Source organism: Dendrobates tinctorius, unplaced genomic scaffold (genome assembly GCF_039654945.1).
Source record: "Dendrobates tinctorius isolate UK_male_01 unplaced genomic scaffold, ASM3965494v1 ptg000201l, whole genome shotgun sequence".
NCBI lineage: Eukaryota > Metazoa > Chordata > Amphibia > Anura > Dendrobatidae > Dendrobates > Dendrobates tinctorius.
This window is the reverse complement of record NW_027361868.1, coordinates 8,649,922-8,670,830: the sequence shown is the minus strand read 5'-3', so window position 1 is coordinate 8,670,830 and position 20,909 is coordinate 8,649,922. Positions and strand designations below refer to the sequence as shown.

The 20,909-nt window shown below is 46.2% G+C and overlaps 1 protein-coding gene across 9 annotated transcripts; it reads left to right on the top strand.

The window, feature by feature from the left end:
* Positions 1–141: 141 nt before the first annotated feature.
* Positions 142–18,973, top strand: LOC141056915 (putative deoxyribonuclease tatdn3-B). Of its 9 annotated transcripts, none has more exons than XM_073553378.1 (10): positions 142–279; positions 5,023–5,055; positions 5,435–5,508; positions 5,599–5,683; positions 7,011–7,073; positions 14,693–14,802; positions 15,362–15,417; positions 16,325–16,437; positions 17,036–17,113; positions 18,814–18,973. In XM_073553378.1, the coding sequence occupies exons 1-10, from the start codon at positions 208–210 to the stop codon at positions 18,955–18,957; spliced, it is 828 nt and encodes a 275-aa protein (XP_073409479.1). In that variant the 5' UTR covers positions 142–207; the 3' UTR covers positions 18,958–18,973. The 9 variants fall into 9 exon arrangements, 7 of the variants coding, with proteins under 7 accessions (XP_073409479.1, XP_073409478.1, XP_073409477.1 ...); XM_073553377.1 differs by having other exon boundaries at positions 17,033–17,113; XM_073553376.1 differs by having other exon boundaries at positions 14,669–14,802; positions 17,033–17,113.
* Positions 18,974–20,909: the final 1,936 nt, after the last annotated feature.

Here is a 20,909-nt window from a genome sequence, read left to right as displayed (position 1 = left end):
ACCTCTCCTGACCGCTCCTCCCCCCAGATGAGTCACAGGATTCACTGCTTCCAGGCGCCAGAAAAAAAAAACGGCTCATTCACCCGGCAGAGCCGGCTCATTTCGCTCACAGCAGGGAGCCGGCTCTTTGCATTGGATCGTTCACGAACGACACATCACTAGCTTCCAGTCTCCGCCCTGTATGAGTGACTGGAGGCAGCTGTCGCCATGTTGGGTGCGGGTCTGGCGGGTCGCTATGTTGACTGTCACTGCCATATGACCGCTGAGGAGTTCTCCCAGGTAATAATAATCACCGAGGTGTAGTTATGTGCCTCCTCACTGGTCTGTAGACAGTACTGATAAGTACCGGACTCCAGCGGCGGCCATTTTGTTGTAGACCAGCGCTGCAGACATCCTTTCCCGGGCCTCTAGTGATGGGTGTGGCTTCCCCTCATGCTTTCCTATGGTGATACATGTTAGGAGGAGACATTACATGGACTGCTGTATAATGCTTCTTTCTGCTTCACTGTTTGGTAACCTCTCCTGAAATGTGCACCAAAAAAAGTGGAGATGTCCAGAACCCCTGGTAGGGCAGAAATGTGGTACAGAGTCAGTATTACTGATAGTGGGGGACAGACACTGGTTATGGGGGTGCTCTTAGTGTAAGAACCAGGGCCGGACTGTGATAAAAAAGCAGCCCTGCCACACAAACCCCACCCAGCCCACAAACTATAACTCTATTAAAGAAGTTATTTAAAGAGCCACATGTGAATGGCGTCATAGTGCGTATGATTGGACCACAGCTCCATTTACATGGTGCTCTTCAAAGCTATGTGTCCTAGGATCATGGGGGACCCAGCAGTCAGATCCACAACAAACAGAAAGTCATGCCCTATCCAAAAGATAGGGGAGAACATCCGAATTTGGATAACCCTCCATACAGTATTATAGGCACCATATAGTCCTTCATACAGTATTATGGGCAAAATATAGTCCTTCATACAGTATTATGGGCACCACATAGTCCTTCATACAGTATTATGGGCACCACATAGTCCTTCATACAGTATTATGGGCAAAATATAGTCCTTCATACAGTATTATGGGCACCACATAGTCCTTCATACAGTATTATGGGCACCACATAGTCCTTCATACAGTATTATGGGCACCACATAGTCCTTCATACAGTATTATGGGCACCACATAGTCCTTCATACAGTATTATGGGCACCACATAGTCCTTCATACAGTATTATGGGCACCACATAGTCCTTCATACAGTATTATGGGCACCACATAGTCCTTCATACAGTATTATGGGCACCACATAGTCCTTCATACAGTATTATGGGCACCACATAGTCCTTCATACAGTATTATGGGCACCACATAGTCCTTCATACAGTATTATGGGCACCACATAGTCCTTCATACAGTATTATGGGCACCACATAGTCCTTCATACTGTATTATGGGCACCACATAGTCCTTCATACTGTATTATGGGCACCACATAGTCCTTCATACAGTATTATGGGCACCACATAGTCCTTCATACTGTATTATGGGCACCACATAGTCCTTCATACAGTATTATGGGCACCACATAGTCCTTCATAAAATTATGGGCAACACATAGTCCTTCATAAAATATTATTATCAACACATAGTCCTTCATACAGTATTATGGGCAACACATAGTCCTTCATACAGTATTATGGGCACCACATAGTCCTTCATACAGTATTATGGGCACCACATAGTCCTTCATACAGTATTATGGGCACCACATAGTCCTTCATACAGTATTATGGGCACCATATAGTCCTTCATACAGTATTATGGGCACCACATAGTCCTTCATACAGTATTATGGGCACCACATAGTCCTTCATACAGTATTATGGGCACCACATAGTCCTTCATACAGTATTATGGGCACCACATAGTCCTTCATACAGTATTATGGGCACCACATAGTCCTTCATACTGTATTATGGGCACCACATAGTCCTTCATACAGTATTATGGGCACCACATAGTCCTTCATACTGTATTATGGGCACCACATAGTCCTTCATACAGTATTATGGGCACCACATAGTCCTTCATACTGTATTATGGGCACCACATAGTCCTCTATATAGTATTATGGGCACCATATAGTCCTTCATACAGTATTATGGGCACCACATAGTCCTTCATACAGTATTATGGGCACCACATTGTCCTTCATACAGTATTATGGGCACCACATAGTCCTTCATACAGTATTATGGGCACCACATTGTCCTTCATACAGTATTATGGGCACCACATAGTCCTTCATACAGTATTATGGGCACCACATAGTCCTCCATACAGTATTATGGGCAACGCATAATGATCCATACAGTATAATGGCCCCATATATTGCTCCATACAGTACAATGGACCCCACATATTCCTCCATACGGTACAATGAGCCCATATAATGCTCCATACACTATTATGGGCCCCATACATTACTGCATACAGTTTTATGGGCCCCATATAATGGTCCATACAGTATAATGGACCTTCATACTGTACATTACTTCAAACAGTATAATGGGCCCCATATACTACTTCATACAGTATAATGGGCCGCATATAATACTTCTCCCTGTCCCCACTGCTCTGGTCTCCTCAGTGTATTCTGATCCTCTGCACTGCTTGGCACAGACGATTCGCTGTAGTGATGTCATTGCACCCTCTGCACTAAGACGTCACAGAGCTCAGACGCAGAGGGGGAATGATGAAAGAGGGAGCATCAGCAGATGGCTGCCTCACTCATCATTATTTTCAACTGTGTCGGCGCTGGCACCGGAGCCCCACTACTTATGAGCCCCATAGCATGCCAAGTCCCCGACGGCACTTGCCTGCTTTTGCCGGGTGGTGATGTCAGCCTTGATATGTGTCATAATTGAGCACCACCAAATATTAACCAGTGGGTGACATGCTTTTAGGACACACTCCCTTAAATCAAGGGGATTTATAAAAAGAAAATAATCAGCACACCGATTAAATGATTAAATAAGAGAAAAGTGGAGGACTCTTTATTAGCTCATGTGGTAATATTTCAATTCCATAGCAGAGAAATGATCTGTTATAGATCCAAAACTTTGTCACATGGGCTAATAAAGAGTCCGCCACTTTCCACAATTCATCGGAGCGCTTTTTATTTTCATAGATACACACACTTAGAGCAGATACTTATATTTACACCATGTATATAGGACAGGAGGAGTATACACAATGTACACAGCTCCACAATATATACTGTGGTAAGGAACATAGAGTGGAGCTGTGTATATACTGTATAGTGTAGAGCTGGGCCAGTGTATATAGTGTGGATTCCACACTATATACTATATACACAGCAACATACTATATGAACAGCTCTACACTATATACACACAACTTTACATTATAATTGACAGTATTATACTATATTATGTTACATACTGCTGAATATATATCACATTGAGACTACTGTGTATACATATGTATATACGGGTGCTGGGGCTGGTGTGTATATGGGTGCTGGGGCTGATGTATATATGGTCCAGGGGGCTGATGTATATACAGGGGCTGGTGTATATATCGTCCGGGGGTCTGATGTATATACAGGTGCTGGGGCTGATGTGTATACGGGTGCTGGGGCTGATGTGTATATGGGTGCTGGGGCTGATGTATATACGTGTGTTGGGGCTGATGTGTAAACTGTCTGTTGGGGCTGGTGTATATACGGGTGCTGGGGCTGGTGTATATACGGGTGCTGGGGCTGGTGTATATACAGGTGCTGGGGCTGGTGTATATATGGTCCGGGGGGGGCTGATGTATATACAGGTGCTGGGGCTGATGTATATACACCGGGTGCTGGGGCTGAGGTATATACAGGTGCTAGGGCTGATGTATATACGGGTGCGGGGGGCTGATGTATATATGGGTGCTGGGGCTGATGTATATACGGGTTGATTTATATTCGGGTGCTGGGGCTCCGTCCACCTCGCACACACGCGGCTCCGCTCCGTCCACCTCGCACACACGCGGCTCCGCTCCGTCCACCTCGCACACACGCGGCTCCGCTCCGTCCACCTCGCACACACGCGGCTCCGCTCCGTCCACCTCGCACACACGCGGCTCCGCTCCGTCCACCTCGCACACACGCGGCTCCGCTCCGTCCACCTCGCACACACGCGGCTCCGCTCCGTCCACCTCGCACACACGCGGCTCCGCTCCGTCCACCTCGCACACACGCGGCTCCGCTCCGTCCACCTCGCACACACGCGTCTCCGCTCCGTCCATTTCGCACACACGCGGCTCCGCTCCGTCCACCTCGCACACACGCGGCTCCGCTCCGTACACCTCGTACTCACACAGTTCTGCTACATCCACCCTGCAAACCCCTCCTGACCCACCACACAAACTTCACTCATCCAGCACCATGACAACCAGCACAGCAGACTCCCGCACACACCAAGAGGCAGGGATGTGCGCACAGGACCTGTGATGAGGTCACAGGAGGGGCAGGGTCAGGGGTCACATGATCAGGGGTCTGGACATAGGCCGCTGATCATGTGACCTCCCTGACTCCTCCCCTCCTGTGACCTCATCACAGGTCCTGTTCGCAGAGAAGAGAGCAGCCAAGCCACGCTGTGAGTGGCGGGGGGGCTTATTTTCCCGCTATAACCGCCATGCCCGTAGAGGGCCGGCGGCAGGAAGAACAGCCAGGCCAGTTGTTGCATCAGCTGGCAAGAGGCCAGCTGAGCGGGCACTGCCAGCGGCCCAGCGGGAAAATGCCTGGTTGGGCACATTATCAATCCGGGCCTGAGGCAAGCCCTGTACTGCTGGTAAGAGGAATGGAAAGTGTTACAGGGTAATTGAACACTTACTGCTTATTGCTGAGAAGCCATCTAGCACAATTATCAATAAAGTTTGAAAAACAAATTGAAGTCGTTACCAACTTTTCCCCCTGTATTGATTATTGTGTATTATTTCATTTTTCACCACTTGCAGGACATCGATCACGTCTTAACTGAAGCCAAAGCAGTGAGTATTGATCTGATTTTAATAGTTTTTTTTTCCTGTAAATAGAAATAGAGATGTTATCAGTCATTGCAATCAGTTCTGTGATGATAATGAGACTGTTGAAAAGTCCTTCGAGTAGAAAAAGAAGTATGCTCAGGTCTCTCGCTATAGAAGAGACCTGTGAATCGCCTCTAGCAGGAAGAACCGACCGAGTATAGTACTGGATTAGTCTTACTGTACCTCTCCAGAGCAGGTCCGAGAAGAGTATACCTGGCAGCCAGTCTCAGATTCAAGCCGTCCTTGGTTTGGGCACCATGAATCAGATGACAGGTCCCCTTTTCAGAATTTTTACTGAGTTTTATGCCTTATGCACCGCTTTTTTTTTTTTTGTCCTTTTCAGGTTGGTGTCTGGGCTCTTGTCGCCGTCGCAGAACATTCCGCAGAGTTTGAAAAAGTAATTCACCTTTCTAGGCGGTGAGTAAATGATAATGATGCAAATGTGACCTGACCTGGTCTATGGGCTGTGCGGGGTGGCTAATAACACCATGAATCTGGCACGCTCAGGTATCCACAGCTGGTCTTCCCATGTCTCGGTGTGCACCCGGTCCAAGCTGCAAATCCAGAGCAGCAACGCAGTGCCACACTTCAGGTAAAATGGAATAAAAGGACGTAACCGTTGTTATTGGCTGTTACTGAAATGACATTTCCTCACCCAAAAAATTGCTAGAAAAAAAAAAAAGCATTGAGGATTTCTTCTGTAGCAGCAACAGTGCTACACTACTACTGTACTATGGACTGACATGCATTGTACAGTTAAGGCCATATATATTTGGACAGAGACAACATTTTTCTAATTTTGGTTCTAGACATTACCACAATGAATTTTAAACAAAACAATTCAGATGCAGTTGAAGTTCAGACTTTCAGCTTTCATTTGAGGGTATCCACATTGAAATTGGATGAAGGGTTTAGGAGTTTCAGCTCCTTAACATGTGACACCCTGTTTTTAAAGGGACAGGGTGTCACATGTTAAGGAGCTGAAACTCCATAAACCCTTCATCCAATTTTAATGTGGATACCCTCAAATGAAAGCTGAAAGTCTGAACTTCAACTGCATCTGAATTGTTTTGTTTAAAACTCATTGTGGTAATGTCTAGAACCAGTTACAATGTAAAGCTCATGGGGAGAAGGAGGGCAAATGAGACTTATAAAAAAAGTGAAATAATTTTTTTTTTTTTTTTTTAAATATTAACAAAAAAATTAGAAATATTTGTAATTGAAATCTCCCCCCCCCCGTAAACCTTCCTCTCCTTTAAGAATAAGACAAAATAAACACATTTGGCATCTACCCCCAAAAATAGTATCAATAGAAAAACTTCAGCTCACTATGCAAATGGAAAATGTGGACACAAATTAAAGCTTTTTTCATTTTAAACTTCAGAACTTTTTTAAGCCACTGAAATAATAAAAGAACTATCAAAGCTCGGCACCACTGTACTGATACTGACCTATACAATCATATTGCCCAGTCATCTTTACTAGACATGAGGGAATATGTTCAGAAAACGATCGCTGAATCCAAGTTTGCCATATTCATGCCTACGATTGTTTCTGAACATATTCGCTCATCTGTACTTCCATCGACTCCAATGGCATTCAGCTATGTTTGGCGAATATCGCAAATATGGCAATTGTAATCCGAACCGAATATTGAAACATTCGCTCATCTCTAATTTTTACAAAATAATGGTGGAATTTCTTTTTTTTTCACCATTTCATGCATTTGGATTTTTTTTCTCCTGTTATACAGTACATTGTATGGCAAAATGAATAGTGTCATTCAAAACTACAACTTGTCCCACTATAAAAAAATATATATATATTGATAGAAAATTAAAGTTCTGGCTCTTGGAAGCAGAAGAGGAATATTTATAATATGTATCTGTTGTTTAATTTGCCCTTTATACTCCTTGCAGGATGTTAATGATGCTCTGCCTTTGATAGAACAGTACAGAGATGACTTGGTGGCTGTTGGCGAGGTAATGGATATTGTCGCACTATTGTACGCTTGTTCTTGGCACTTACAGCATTAGTGTGTGATGTACTTGATCTCATGTGATAATGTGATTTGCAGATAGTCTGTTTATTTATAACTCACTTATCCCTGAAAAGTCACTCCAGAGGGCCACTAGATTCTCAAGTGTAATCCATCTCTATCAGCAGAAACACAGGATTACAGGAAGTGAGGCGGGTCTTTATCTTCCTACACTAAGTGGGGGACGGTCTTGTCTGACTACGGGAAGTGGGGTCGGGTCTTTGTCTTCCTACAGGAAGTGGGGGCGGGTCTTTATCTTCCTACACTAAGTGGGGGACGGTCTTGTCTGACTATGGGAAGTGGGGGTGGGTCTTTGTCTTCCTACAGGAAGTGGGGGTGGGGCTTTATCTTCCTACAGGAAGTGGGGGCGGGGCTTTATCTTCCTACACTAAGTGGGGGACGGTCTTGTCTGACTACGGGAAGTGGGGGCGGGTCTTTGTCTTCCTACAGGAAGTGGGGGCGGGTCTTTATCTTCCTACACTAAGTGGGGGACGGTCTTGTCTGACTACGGGAAGTGGGGGCGGGTCTTTTTCTTCCTACAGGAAGTGGGGGCGGGTTTTTATCTTCCTACACTAAGTGGGGGACAGTCTTGTCTGACTATGGGAAGTGGGGCGGGTCTTTGTCTTCCTACAGGAAGTGGGGGCGGGTCTTTATCTTCCTACACTAAGTGGGGGACGGTCTTGTCTGACTACGGGAAGTGGGGGCGGGTCTTTATCTTCCTACAATGAGTGAGCAATTAGAAAGAGGAGCACAATTGTGATAATATAAAATAGCTGATCAGTGTGATGGATATATATGTGACCAGTGTGCCCTCTCCCAAATAAATGGATGGCAGACCATCCGGTATAAAATTAAACAACTAACTGAAGATGGTGAGAGAAAACCTGAAAAAGGCCATCCATATAAAAAAATGAAAATAATAAAACATGAGAGTAAAATGGCAGAATAAAATAGCCTTTATTGTACAAAATGGCTCAACAACATAAAAATATCATATTAGTGCATTTTATGCATTATAGGCAATGAAAACCGCTTTAATATAATGGATATAAAGGATCATAAAGAAAATATATATAATAGATCCATATAATGCTTACTAAGAAAATGCCTGTACCACCCAGGCCTGTAGCAGGTGAGTATATAAATAAAAATATAACACCACTGGTTTAGCCGCAAAAAAGTGCACGTAGTGCTGAACACATTATATAACCAATGTAATAGTGAATAAAAATATTTTATAGTGCAAAAAAAGATAAATAATGTGCAAAAATTGCAAAAAAGCACAAGGGTGCAAAAAATACAGCAATAATAAAGGGTGAGTCGAAAAAGGAAACAGTGATTGTGCAACATATGCTGATGGGCAAATATGACAGCTAAAGATAAATTTAAATGTGAAAAAAACACACAGGAACATATGTGCTCATATGTGCTAAAAGGTCTGCTCATGAGGCTGCCAGCCGTGGTGATATAAAAGTAATCCAAATTACCTGCAATTCATGACAAGGGAGGGAAGCGGTATGCCTGTGTAACGCGCCCCAATAAGTGAGGGACGGTCTTGCCGGACTACAGGAAGGGGATGGGTTCTTACTTCCATACTTGAAGTGTGGAGGGCGGGTCTTTGCCTCCCTACAGGAAGTGGAGGGTGGGTCTTTGTCTCTCTACAGGAAGTGGGGGCGGGTCTTTCCCTCTTTACAGGAAATGAGGGCAGGTCTTTGTTTCCTTACAGGAAGTGGGGGCACGTCTTTGCCTTCAAATAGGAAGTGGGGGAGAGTCTTTGCCTTTGTACAGGAAGTGAGGGCGGGTCTTTGCCTTTATACAGGAAATGAGGGCGGGTCTTTGCCTTCATACAGGAAGTGGGGGCGGATTTTTTTCTTCATACAGGAAGTGGTGGCGGGTCTTTACCTTCATATAGGAAGTGAGGGTGGGTCTTTGCCTTCATACAGGAAGTGGGGGCAGGTCTTTACCTTCATACAGGAAGTGGGGGCGGGTCTTTGCCTTTGTACAGGAAGTGAGGGCGGGTCTTTGCCTTCATACAGGAAGTAAGGGCAGGTCTTTACCTTCATACAGGAAGTGGGGACGGGTCTTTGCCTTTGTACAGGAAGTGAGGGTGGGTCTTTGCCTTCATATAGGAAGTGAGGGCCGGTCTTTGCCTTCATACAGGAAGTGAGGGTGGGTCTTTGCCTTCATACAGGAAGTGAGGGCCGGTCTTTGCCTTCATACAGGAAGTGAGGGTGGTTCTTTGCTTTCATACAGAAAGTGGGGGCAGGTCTTTACCTTCATACAGGAAGTGGAGGCGGGTCTTTGCCTTTGTACAGGAAGTTTCATACAGGAAGTGGAGGCGGGTCTTTGCCTTTGTACAGGAAGTGAAGGCGGGTCTTTGGCTTCATACAGGAAGTGAGGGCGGGGCTTTGCCTCCCTACAGGTAGTGGAGGCTTTCTGGCTACAGTAAGTGGGGGGTGAGTCTTTGTCTCTGCCTTTGCTCTCCCGTCTGTCTTATACCAGAGAGTTGAGTTTTCAGTCCAGTCCAGGCAAAGCACTGGACAATTCCTGGGACAATGCATACTGGGAGGTAGATGAAAGTAAGTTCTTTCACCTCTAGTGCTGGCTGAATGCTGATAAAGATGAACTACTCTAAAAAAAAAAAAAAGTGAATGGCAACTTACAGAGCTTGATGATCGGGACTAAAGCAGGTATAACTTTTTTTGTGAGTTATGAGGCAGCAAACTTGTGCTTTTACTCTGGTTTTGGGTGACCGGACAGGTATACTTTAATTCTATGTCTGTGCTGGGCTTTTGGAGCTTTATCAGAAACACAAAGCTTTAGCATCTATCTGCATTCTTGTTCATTGCTCTTTGGTCAAACCGAAATCTAGCTAAATCAGGAAAGTCTTCTTACTCCAGGTCCTTCTCAGTTGATGTCTCCCATGCTGACAGTTCGGATGTGTAACAACCCTGCTGGCGTCACTGCATGGCCTCCCATCCCCCGCACATCAACTTACTCACTGCTTCGGGTCATGCTGTGAATTCTGTCTGTTGCCAGTCCTATTCTCTGTGCCTCTGCTCTCCTGTATGTTTCCTGCCTATGTGTGTATAGGGGGGCGGCGCCAGAACTCTCTGATTCTTATGCAGTCATGGTGCACCTGTCTAATCTGTCCCTGACCAATCACCCAGAGCCCTTGACTATTTAGTTCCGCCACACCCACTGAAACATTGCCTGTGCAATGTCTACACTCAGTTAGTAACTTGCTGCTGAGGAAGCCAGGCCCTGTTCTGTGTATCTCTTTCTCTGGAGGAATACTTCTTGTCTTGCTTTGTACCTTGTGTGCCTGCCAGGAGGCTGAATATCCTGGCCCTTGAGTCTTGGTTCCAGTACCTTGCCTGTACTCTGTCCTACCTTAGTCTCCCTTTCTCCTTGTCTGTGGCTTCCTTCACTGCTGTGTCTTTCCTTGTGTCCTCCCTGTCTTTGCCTCTGCACCCTTGCAGCTCCGTCTGTGCCTCTGCACCCTTGCAGCTCCGTCTGTGCATCTGCACCCTTGCAGCTCCGTCTGTGCATCTGCACCCTTGCATCTCTGTGCCTCTGCACCCTTGCAGCTCTGTCTGTGCCTCTGCACCCTTGCAGCTCTGTCTGTGCCTCTGCACCCTTGCAGCTCTGTCTTCTCTGCTGCTGCAGAACTTCTTACTGCAGTTTCTCCACAGACCTTGTGGTTCAGCTTTACTCCGCACTCCTGCGGCTCCGCCTACTCCGCATTCCTGCGGCTCCGCCTACTCCGAACTCCTGCCTATATCCATACCTGCACCTCCTGTGTGAACAGGTCCAAATCCTGTTCAAACATACACCACTCCCTCCTGCCTACACCTGCACCTGCTGTGTGAACAGGTCCCTACCTGTCCCTTCTCATACCACGCCAGTCTGTCCTGCGTCTCCAAGCCGTGCCTGCTTGCCCTGTGTCTCCGAGCCGTGCCTGCTTGCCCTGTGTCTCCAAGCCGTGCCTGCTTGCCCTGTGTCTCAGCCGTGTCCGCTTGCCCTGTGTCTCAGCCTGCTTGTCACTCACACCTGTCCAGGTGTCCTGTTCCCGAGTGGGATCAGCAGCCACAGCCAGACACCACCCTGGAGTGGCACCCGGCAGCTACCTGCCGCACAAGCCTGCCCTCACCATCAGAGGCTCCAGTGAAGACCGAGGTAGCTGCCGTAGTTACGCTCCTTCCAGGGTAGTGTGGTTTGTGGCACAGTGGGGCCACAACCCCCCAGCTCGCGCCATTCAGCCAAGGCGCGAGCGTGACAGTTTGCACAGGCCATGGTCCCCGCTGAGTCTCATGTCCTTCCGCTAGCAGACCGTCATGAACTTGTGTCCTGCCAGTATGAGCAACCAGAGGAATTTGTTCCGTCCTGCGTGGTTCCGATTGTGGAGACCTCTGAACCAATCATCGTCTCCAATACCCTCTACAATCAGCTCCTGGCCTATGAAGAGCACGACCCAGCAGACCCGCCTAGGTTCTATGGGGACCCTAAAGAGTGCCAAGGGTTCCTGAAAAAGTGCCTGCACTACATCCCGCAGAATGCAGCTTGTTTCCCCTCTGACCGGGTCAAGGTGGGATACATCATGTCCTGCCTAGCTGGTGATGCCTTGATGTGGATCTGTCCCCTTTGGGAAGCAGGGGACCCTGTCGTCATGAGCCTGGGGGCATTCCTGGTGGCCTTCCGTAAAGTGTTCGACATGCCTCGTCCAGCTGCTCTTGAAAAGTCTTCCCCTCCAAGCTTCCAGAGACAGACCAGACAAGAGGAACCTGTGGGTGCATCGTCTCAACCATCTGTGACTGTCCCTGACACTCCTGTTCCACAGCCTGCCAAGTCGGCCTCCTGTGTAAGATCCAAGCGGTCTAAGAAAAAGCGGCTGGCAAGCTTGCAGTCACAATCTGGTCTGGTGAAGGAACATCCTGACGGTCTCTGTCCTGTGAAGCCAATGACTGTTTCTCTGTCTTCAGGGAGCTTTGGTGTGTATAAACCGCCAGCCATACGGAATCAGTGTGTGGTCTCTGTCGTACAGCTCCCGAAGCCGGCGTGGGCGTTGTCTCAAGGTGGCCGAGCCCTACTTGAGAACAGTCTAGTCCTGCAAGGACAGCTACAGCTCCAGGTCGGAGCCTTATACATGAGGAAGTTCATCTTCCACTTGCTGACTGGTATGCCCATGGGTCATTCTGATCCAGAGATTCTAGTACCCGTTTATGTCTGGAGACCCAGCAGGGCACCACACTTGAAACAACCAAGTGACATGAGGTGTCTGGTTCCCTTGCATCGCATTCAGTCAGCAAGGTCGTCTTCTTCGCCTGGTCTGCTAGTCGCTGAGTCAAGGTGTGAGGATGCCTCTGAAGAGGGGGAGGTGGTCTCAGTCTCCTCACACATCCCTAGCGACTATACCAGTGTTCTGCTCCCAAGAGCACCCCTGCCTCTTGATTGTCTTCCCCAGGATAAAGGGCTGAAGATGGATCCAGAGTATATGCCATCAGCTCCCCTGTGGCCTAGGGGTGAAGGTCCCAAAACAGAACTTCACTCATCCTCTAACCAGGAAGCTGTGGTCAAGTTTTTTCAGGGTAACAGGCTGAAATGGCTCCCTGTATGTATGCCTCCAGCTTCCATGTGTCAGGTGGATGAAGAGGTTGGAACAGTGGCGTACGTATCTCCGTTTCTCACCCTCCTGGAGGAGGTCAAATTTTCTTTTGACAACGGGCTGAAATTGGACTTAGTGAACATGTCTTCCAGGTCCCTACTTTCTGACAATCAGGAGGAAGAAGTCCTTGTACCCTCTGTGTTGGAAGCTGTTGGGTACCAAGAGACTGGGCACTCAGTGATTCCGGATGGCACGCCTACTTCGCATCACCTGAATGATGCCCTGTCAGCCTGGACTGTGTGTGGTCCAGTACTCCTCCTTCTGGTCATTCTGGCAGGCTTGAGGAAGAGGGGCCATAAAGGGGGGGTACTGTAACAACCCTGCTGGCATCACTGCATGGCCTCCCATCCCCCGCACATCAACTTACTCACTGCTCCGGGTCATGCTGTGAATTCTGTCTGTTGCCAGTCCTATGCTCTGTGCCTCTGCTCTCCTGTATGTCTCCTGGCTATGTGTGTATAGGGGGGCGGCGCTAGAACTCTCTGGTTCTTATGCAGTCATGGTGCACCTGTCTAATCTGTCCCTGACCAATCACCTAGAGCCCTTGACTATTTAGTTCCGCAACACCCACTGAAACATGGCCTGTGCAATGTCTACACTCAGTAACTTGCTGCTGAGGAAGCCAGGCCCTGTTCTGTGTATCTCTTTCTCTGGAGGAATACTTCTTGTCTTGCTTTGTACCTTGTCTGCCTGCCAGGAGGCTGAATATCCTGGCCCTTGAGTCTTGGTTCCAGTACCTTGCCTGTACTCTGTCCTACCTTAGTCTCCCTTTCTCCTTGTCTGTGGCTTCCTTCACTGCTGTGTCTTTCCTTGTGTCCTCCCTGTCTGTGCATCTGCACCCTTGCATCTCCGTCTGTGCCTCTGCACCCTTGCAGCTCCGTCTGTGCCTCTGCACCCTTGCAGCTCCGTCTGTGCCTCTGCACCCTTGCAGCTCCGTCTGTGCCTCTGCACCCTTGCAGCTGTCTTTTCTGCTGCTGCAGAACTTCTTGCTGCAGTTTCTCCACAGACCTTGTGGTTCAGCTCTACTCCGCACTCCTGCGGCTCCGCCTACTCCGCACTCCTGCCTATATCCATACCTGCACCTCCTGTGTGAACAGGTCCAAATCCTGTTCCAACATACACCACTCCCTCCTGCCTACACCTGCTGTGTGAACAGGTCCCTACCTGTCCCTTCTCATACGCCAGTCTGTCCTGTGTCTCCAAGCCATGCCTGCTTGCCCTGTGTCTCCAAGCAGTGCCTGCTTGCCCTGTTGTCTCCAAGCCGTGCCTGCTTGCCCTGTGTCTCCAAGCCATGCCTGCTTGCCCTGTGTCTCCAAGCCGTGCCTGCTTGCCCTGTGTCTCCAAGCCGTGCCTGCTTGCCCTGTGTCTCCAAGCCGTGCCTGCAAGCCGTGCCTGCTTGCCCTGTGTCTCCAAGCCGTGCCTGCTTGCCCTGTGTCTCCAAGCCGTGCCTGCTTGCCCTGTGTCTCCAAGCCGTGCCTGCTTGCCCTGTGTCTCCAAGCCGTGCCTGCTTGCCCTGTGTCTCAGCCTGCTTGTCACTCGCACCTGTCCAGGTGTCGTGTTCCCGAGTGGGATCAGCAGCCACAGCCAGACACCACCCTGGAGTGGCACCTGGCAGCTACCTGCCGCACAAGCCTGACCTCACCATCAGAGGCTCCAGTGAAGACTGAGGTAGCTGCCGTAGTTACGCCCCTTCCAGGGTAGTCTGGTTGTGGCACAGTGGGGCCACAACCCCCCGGCTCGCGCCATTCAGCCAAGGCGCGAGCGTGACAGGATGCGTTGGTTTTCTGGATATCTCTTATATCTTTAACTACATGGATATACATTCCCTCAGTGATTTTTATGGTTTTGTAGTAATACTTTAATACTTTGTGCAGTTTTTTTTTCATTTTTTTTTACAGGTGGGTTTAGATTTCACTCCACGAATAGCAAACACGGACGATCAGAAAGAAGAGCAACGTCAGGTGTTCATTAGACAGATTCAACTGGCCAAGCGGCTCGGCCTGCCTCTGTAAGACCCCAGTAGTGGCATTCATTTCTGGGGATTAACAGCTTTCTTTGTTTTTTTTTTTAGAAAAATTAAAGTCGCTTTATAGATTTTCTATAAATTCTATACTTATTTCTCCTTCCAAACAGAAATAGGTGTATGCTGCGTCTGCTTCACACAGGGCAGGTGCCGGCTGTGTTTTACAGCCAGCGCATTCCTCTAACAGCATTGACAGTAGCTGCCTCTCATCACTGCTGCCTGACAGCCTACATACATGCTGCTGGCAATCTCTGACAGTGGCCGTTAAGTGGAGCGTTCCAGGTGGCGCCCATCTTCCCCAGCACAAAGTCCGCACATTATACCCTCGCCCTTTGCCCTCATGTCCGTGCCCCATGAAGCCCGGCCACAGGTTCGACTTCCTACGGGTTATTTTATGCTTTTGATTTCGCTTTATAAACTTTGTAGCTGGAAAATGCTTCATTATGGTGTCTGATCTGAGTATGAATAAATCCAAATGAACCTAGGATAGTAATCTAACCTTTTTTAACATGTTTTAAGTATTATTTCTTTTATTACTTTGCAGAAATGTTCACTCCCGTTCAGCTGGAAGACCAACTATTAACCTATTGAAGGAGCAAGGTAACAATTGTCCAATGTTTATTGGACCCTCCACTCCCTCTCCATGGTAAATGTGACTATGGCTAATGTATGGTCACTATACCTCCATCTTTTTCTCCCAAATTGCAGCTGCAGAGGCACGGGAGACGCTTTAGATAGTGTGAGCCATGTGTCCCCTGCATCTTCTATGCCACGAGGTGCACACGGCACTGTCTTTATCTGCAGCGGTCCATCCTAAATGAGTAGAAAGACAAGACGGGGGGGCAGAATGAGTGTAAATTATGAAGAGAGAAGATAATTGCCGATATTTGAATGAAATGAGCCTTACTTAATTTGATCATGGCTCTTAAAGGGATTATCCAAGACTATTTAGTTTTCTTTTACTAGGAGCCTAAGGTCTAAAAAGCCTATCGCCAACCTCTGCCGGCACAGAGCGGTCACCAACCGTTTATGCTGACGGTTCTGCGGCTTCTGCAGACGTCATGTTGACAGAGTAGCAGCTTCTCTTCCGCTTTGCTCTGTTGACAGGGCATGACTGCTGACGTCATGCTGATTGACAACCTGCTGCCTAGCTGCAGGAAGCCAGCTGTCAATCAGCATGAGGCCAGCAGTCACACCCTGTCAGCAAAGCAGAAGAGGAAGAGCTGCTCTGTTGACATGGAATAGCTGAATCTCTAGCAGGAGTGGTCGGTGACCACTCTGTGCCGGCACCAGGTAGAACAGGCAGGCAGTTGTTAGCAACTACCTGCCTGTTAGTTTTTAGGCCCATACTAAAAAAAAATGTGCTGGACAACCACTTTAGGGGAGGGGGGGAAGGACACTAACTTTGTAATACACACAATGTTGGAATCCAGTTTGTTAAGGAAGAGTGGGAGAGTAGACAATGGCTCCTACGGTCATCTTATAAGGGTCCTATTTCATTTTCCAGGCGCAGAATGTGTCCTTCTCCATGCATTTGATGGCAAGCCGTCGGTGGCTATGGAAGGTGTTAAAGCTGGATACTTCTTTTCCATTCCCCCTTCTATCATCAGGAGTGAGCAGGTATAGTAAGAAGAGAACGGTTCTTTAATCTGTGAGGATGGCTGCCATCTGGACATTACTAGACTACAATCCATATACACAGACAAGCTCCTAATATTGCATAGGTCTTCCTCCTGCTGCCTGAAATCTTTGTCTGTTCCTCACCCCATTCTCGGTCACTTTTTTGTAGTCCAGTGGGGTAATTGGTTCTTGGATTTGTGCGACGTTAACTATCTACATGATGCCAGGACCCAGGGTTTAATAGCAGAGCATTTCCCACAACATTGCGATAGGAAATCATCACTCCTGTGCAAGTTCTTCAGATAAGGACACTGCACATCTTAGTCCTTTAGCGGGAAAACACAACTCCGACATCTTCTAGGCTACAGCAGTCCAGCTGCTAGATTTCAGCTCTGAAGCCTGGAGTATGGTAAATACAGCCTTGGACTTTAACACAGACTGTAACACGGGACCAGTACTAATGAATAATGCAGTGAAAATCAGAAACTGTTTGTGCCAGTCTGGTGTTCCTCTAGTTTATACTACTTGTAAAGAACATAACTTGTAGAACATCCGCCATCAGTATTATACGTAATTTATTTCTAATTTGTTTAAGAAGCAGAAACTTGTGAAGCAGCTTCCGCTAGAGAACATCTGCTTGGAAACAGACTCCCCCGCCCTAGGACCAGAAAAACAGGTATGGAAGGGGGTATTGGTGCCATATATATTCTCTATATACAGTACATAACACAGGATTCACCATACACAATAAGTGATGTCACAGCTCACCTCCTCCTCCTGTACAATGACTGATCACACCTCTATATACAGTAGCTAACACAGGATCCACCATTCACAATAGGTGATGTCACAGCTCACCTCCTCCCCCTCCTGTACAATGACTGATCACACCTCTATATACAGTACATAACACAGGATCCACCATACACAATAGGTGATGTCACAGCTCACCTACTCTTCCTGTTGTGCAATGACAGATAACACCTTTATATACAGTAGATAACACAGGATCCACCATTCCCAATAGGTGATGTCACAGCTCACCTCCTCCCCCTCCTGTACAATGACTGATAACACCTGTATATACAGTACATAACACAGGATCCACCAATCACAATAGGTGATGTCACAGCTCACCTACTCTTCCTCTTGTACAATGGCAGATAACACCTTACAGTACATAACACAGGATCCACCATACACAATAGGTGATGTCACAGCTCACCTACTCTTCCTCTTGTACAATGACAGATAACACCTTTATATACAGTAGATAACACAGGATCCACCATTCCCAATAAGTGATGTCACAGCTCACCTCCTCCCTTCCCTTCACTGTGATCTTTGCCAACCCTCATGCAAAAATACTTTTGCAGCTATTATTTCCAATCATTTGTGAAGGTTTTGTTTCTATAAACATTCGTCTGCTTTTCTACATGTCTCGGCCTCTGACTTTTTATTACTGTGGTTTTGCAGGATAACTATTATTTCCATGTGGTTATTTTGACTTGCAAAACAATATAAAGCAGTCTGGATTATCTCCATCAACAATATAAACAATGCAGTGACGCAGTGACCACAGAGATGCTGTGTAGTGACTGGAGAACTTTAACCCTTCCTGGATCATGTCCGCTGGGCTATGCTCACGCAAATCCTGTAGAAAAGCATCGTCTTTCTCATCCCCCAGTAAAAGATAAAACTGCTTTTGGTGCATATGCCAGTCTAATATGTGCAGGAATGGTCCATGATCTGTAACTTGCCATTCACTCCTTTTCAATCAGTGATACATTTTCAACAGCATCCTGCCAGCACTGTAGGAGCTGGAACTTCTTTTCTCTCAATTTTCAGAGTTGTGCTTGCCAATGGACTTGAACTAAAAGCTTGTTTTTTTTTCTGTGCATGGTTTGACTAATAGAAAAATTGGAGGCGATATTCCAGCAATACCAATGCATAAAACATCACATTTAATATCACTATTTTTTTTTTATTTTTTTTTTTTAAAGGGGGACCATTTGAACAATGCTTTTCCAATCCATATGATTTAAGACCCTGTAGTGGATTAGAAATGTGTTTCCTCTATTTTTTTTTTTTTTAGGAACGTCTCTGTTTTTAAGCAGGAATTATTAAATATGATGTCTTATGCAGGAGTAGTGCTGGAAGATCCCTCTTAATTTCCTATTACAAGCGCCAGGAGACTATCCTGACTATTCGAGCACCATCAATATTTCCGGGAGCTGATACTTTCGGTTGCGAGTTTATTTTTCTTCTCTGCTCCAAAGACAGGACCCCAATTGGAAACTTCATCACATTTGCATGTCCTGTTAACACATAATCAGGGCAAAAAAAAAAGTTAAATTTTTTTGCTTTTTTTTTTAGATCAGAAATGAACCGAAGAACATCACGTATGCTGCGGAATATATCGCCAAGGTCAAAGGAATCTCACTAGAAGAAGTTATCAATGTCACTACTAAGAACGCCTTAAGACTGTTCCCCAGATTGCTGCACGTCCTACAGAAATAAAGAGACTTTTTTTTAACTAACGTTTGGAGTTTTCTTCCAACATCAACTATGAGGCGGTAGTTACTGGTGACAAAATCCATTCTGGGAACCAAAGATGTCACTGAATATTAAAGGATATGGTGGGCACCTTGTGGGACAGAGGTTACTAAAATCCATGCATTTTAGGATAAAAAAAAAATAATTTTTGCTTTTGGATTTAATTTAAAATTTGGCAGTGTTTGGCTTTTACAGGCCGTATGTTTCCCTGCATTTTCCTAGAATGAGTTTTCTGAGAATCCGTCAGTGAGCTCGATCTGATGGAAGAGTCTGTTTTATTTGTATTTTACGGAGCTCTTTGGTTTATTCATGACCGTATCAAAGTTCTCAGCTTTTATGCGGTCTGCGATCATATATCAGCTGAAAGTAGCTCAGGAAAAAAAGATGGATAAGCATTATAAAGGATTCTGTCAAAAATTAGCTCACTCCGATTCAATGATGAGATTTTTTTGTAACTCTTATCTGTCTTCTTCCGAGCTCCTCTCAGCTGATTTATGACAGCGGACCGCATCTAAATTATATGTACAGTGAAGCATAGAACCCGCAAAAGCCAAATCGTGCAACATTTTTAATATAACTCAATTGCAAAAAAAATTATTTTTTTTTTTTAGCCCAAATACATACACGTAAGAAAAAAACAAAATCCACAATAAAACTTTAAGCGGAAAATACAATAGAAATAATCTTTAAAGCTTTTTTCAAGCGACTTGGTTCAAAAGAGAACTCCATAGCATTAAGATGCAAAAAAAAGTGTTGGTTTTATCAGAAAAACAGGATCAGGACGGGTTTTCAGCCCCTAGAGTTGTGACGTCACACCAACCTGGAAAACTCAAAAGAAGAGTCGGGGATACTGGCAGGTAAATGGTGGCTGTCCAGCGACCACAGACCACTGACGTGACTAATGGAATGGGACGAGCAAATGGATTTTCACCAACTCTAAGGGTGTGTGCACACGCTGCGGATTCTGCTGCGGTGTACAGTACCATTATTCCCTATGGGAATAAAAAATCGCAGTGCAGACGGTGCGGGTTTTTCCGCGCGGTTTTGAAACCGCAGAAAGAATTGATATGTCAATTCTTTCTGCGGATTCCGCAGCGGTTTGCCATCTCCTCCATTGTGGAGATGAAAAACCGCAGCGCAATCCACAGGTCTTTTGATTTTACAAAATCCGTGCGGCCAAATCCGCACCACATTCCTCAGCGTGTGCACGTAGCCTTATATTCACTGACAGCAAGCAGAGTTAGAATAGAACCATTTGTTTCATTCACAAAAAAAAAGGATGTAAATAAACTTTGTGAACTTTATTTTCATTGTTACTTAGCAAAGAATTCATTAAAAACAGATGTCTTGAATGACCGGTTCTGATCCGCAACCGTTAAGATTAGGAAACGCATTGAGTTTAACGGAACAGACACATGAATCTGTTAAATGACGTGTGACTGCTTCCAAAAACGTCTACGGCCCGATTCATCATGACTTGTACTCCAGTATTAAGGGAACACAGGAGTAAGAAACGGCGAATTAATAGGGCGCCAATTAATGAATTTGGTGCATCTTTCAACTGCCACGCGCCGCCACCGAAAATCTTAGTGCGGTCAGCAGCGATGAATGGCGTAAAAACACAAAATGTCTCAACAAATTAGTGCAATTTCGAGTTGCACAAAATAAAATCGTAAAATTTCAAGCAGAAATTAAGTGTGTGATAAATCAGGGCCAGTGTGCAGTGGTAAAAAAATGACTTTAGGCCTCATTCAGACGTCGCGGTTGCGCGTACATGCTGTATTTGTCTTTTTTCACGGATGTGACATGTAACCATTGATAACCAATAATTGATGCTGCTTTCACAAGTTAATTTTTTCCAATATCACAGGTGAAGAGGGCCGATTGAAGTCTACAGATCCGTGAAAAACACATAC

Coding starts and splice junctions, on each gene's coding strand:
- LOC141056915 (XM_073553372.1), top strand. CDS start 4,701: ATGCCCGTAGAGGGCCGGCGGCAGGAAGAACAGCCAGGCCAGTTGTTG. Junction 7,074..14,668: donor ACTTGGTGGCTGTTGGCGAG/GTAATGGATATT, acceptor TACTTTGTGCAG/TTTTTTTTTCATTTTTTTTT. Junction 14,803..15,361: donor AAGCGGCTCGGCCTGCCTCT/GTAAGACCCCAG, acceptor ATTACTTTGCAG/AAATGTTCACTCCCGTTCAG.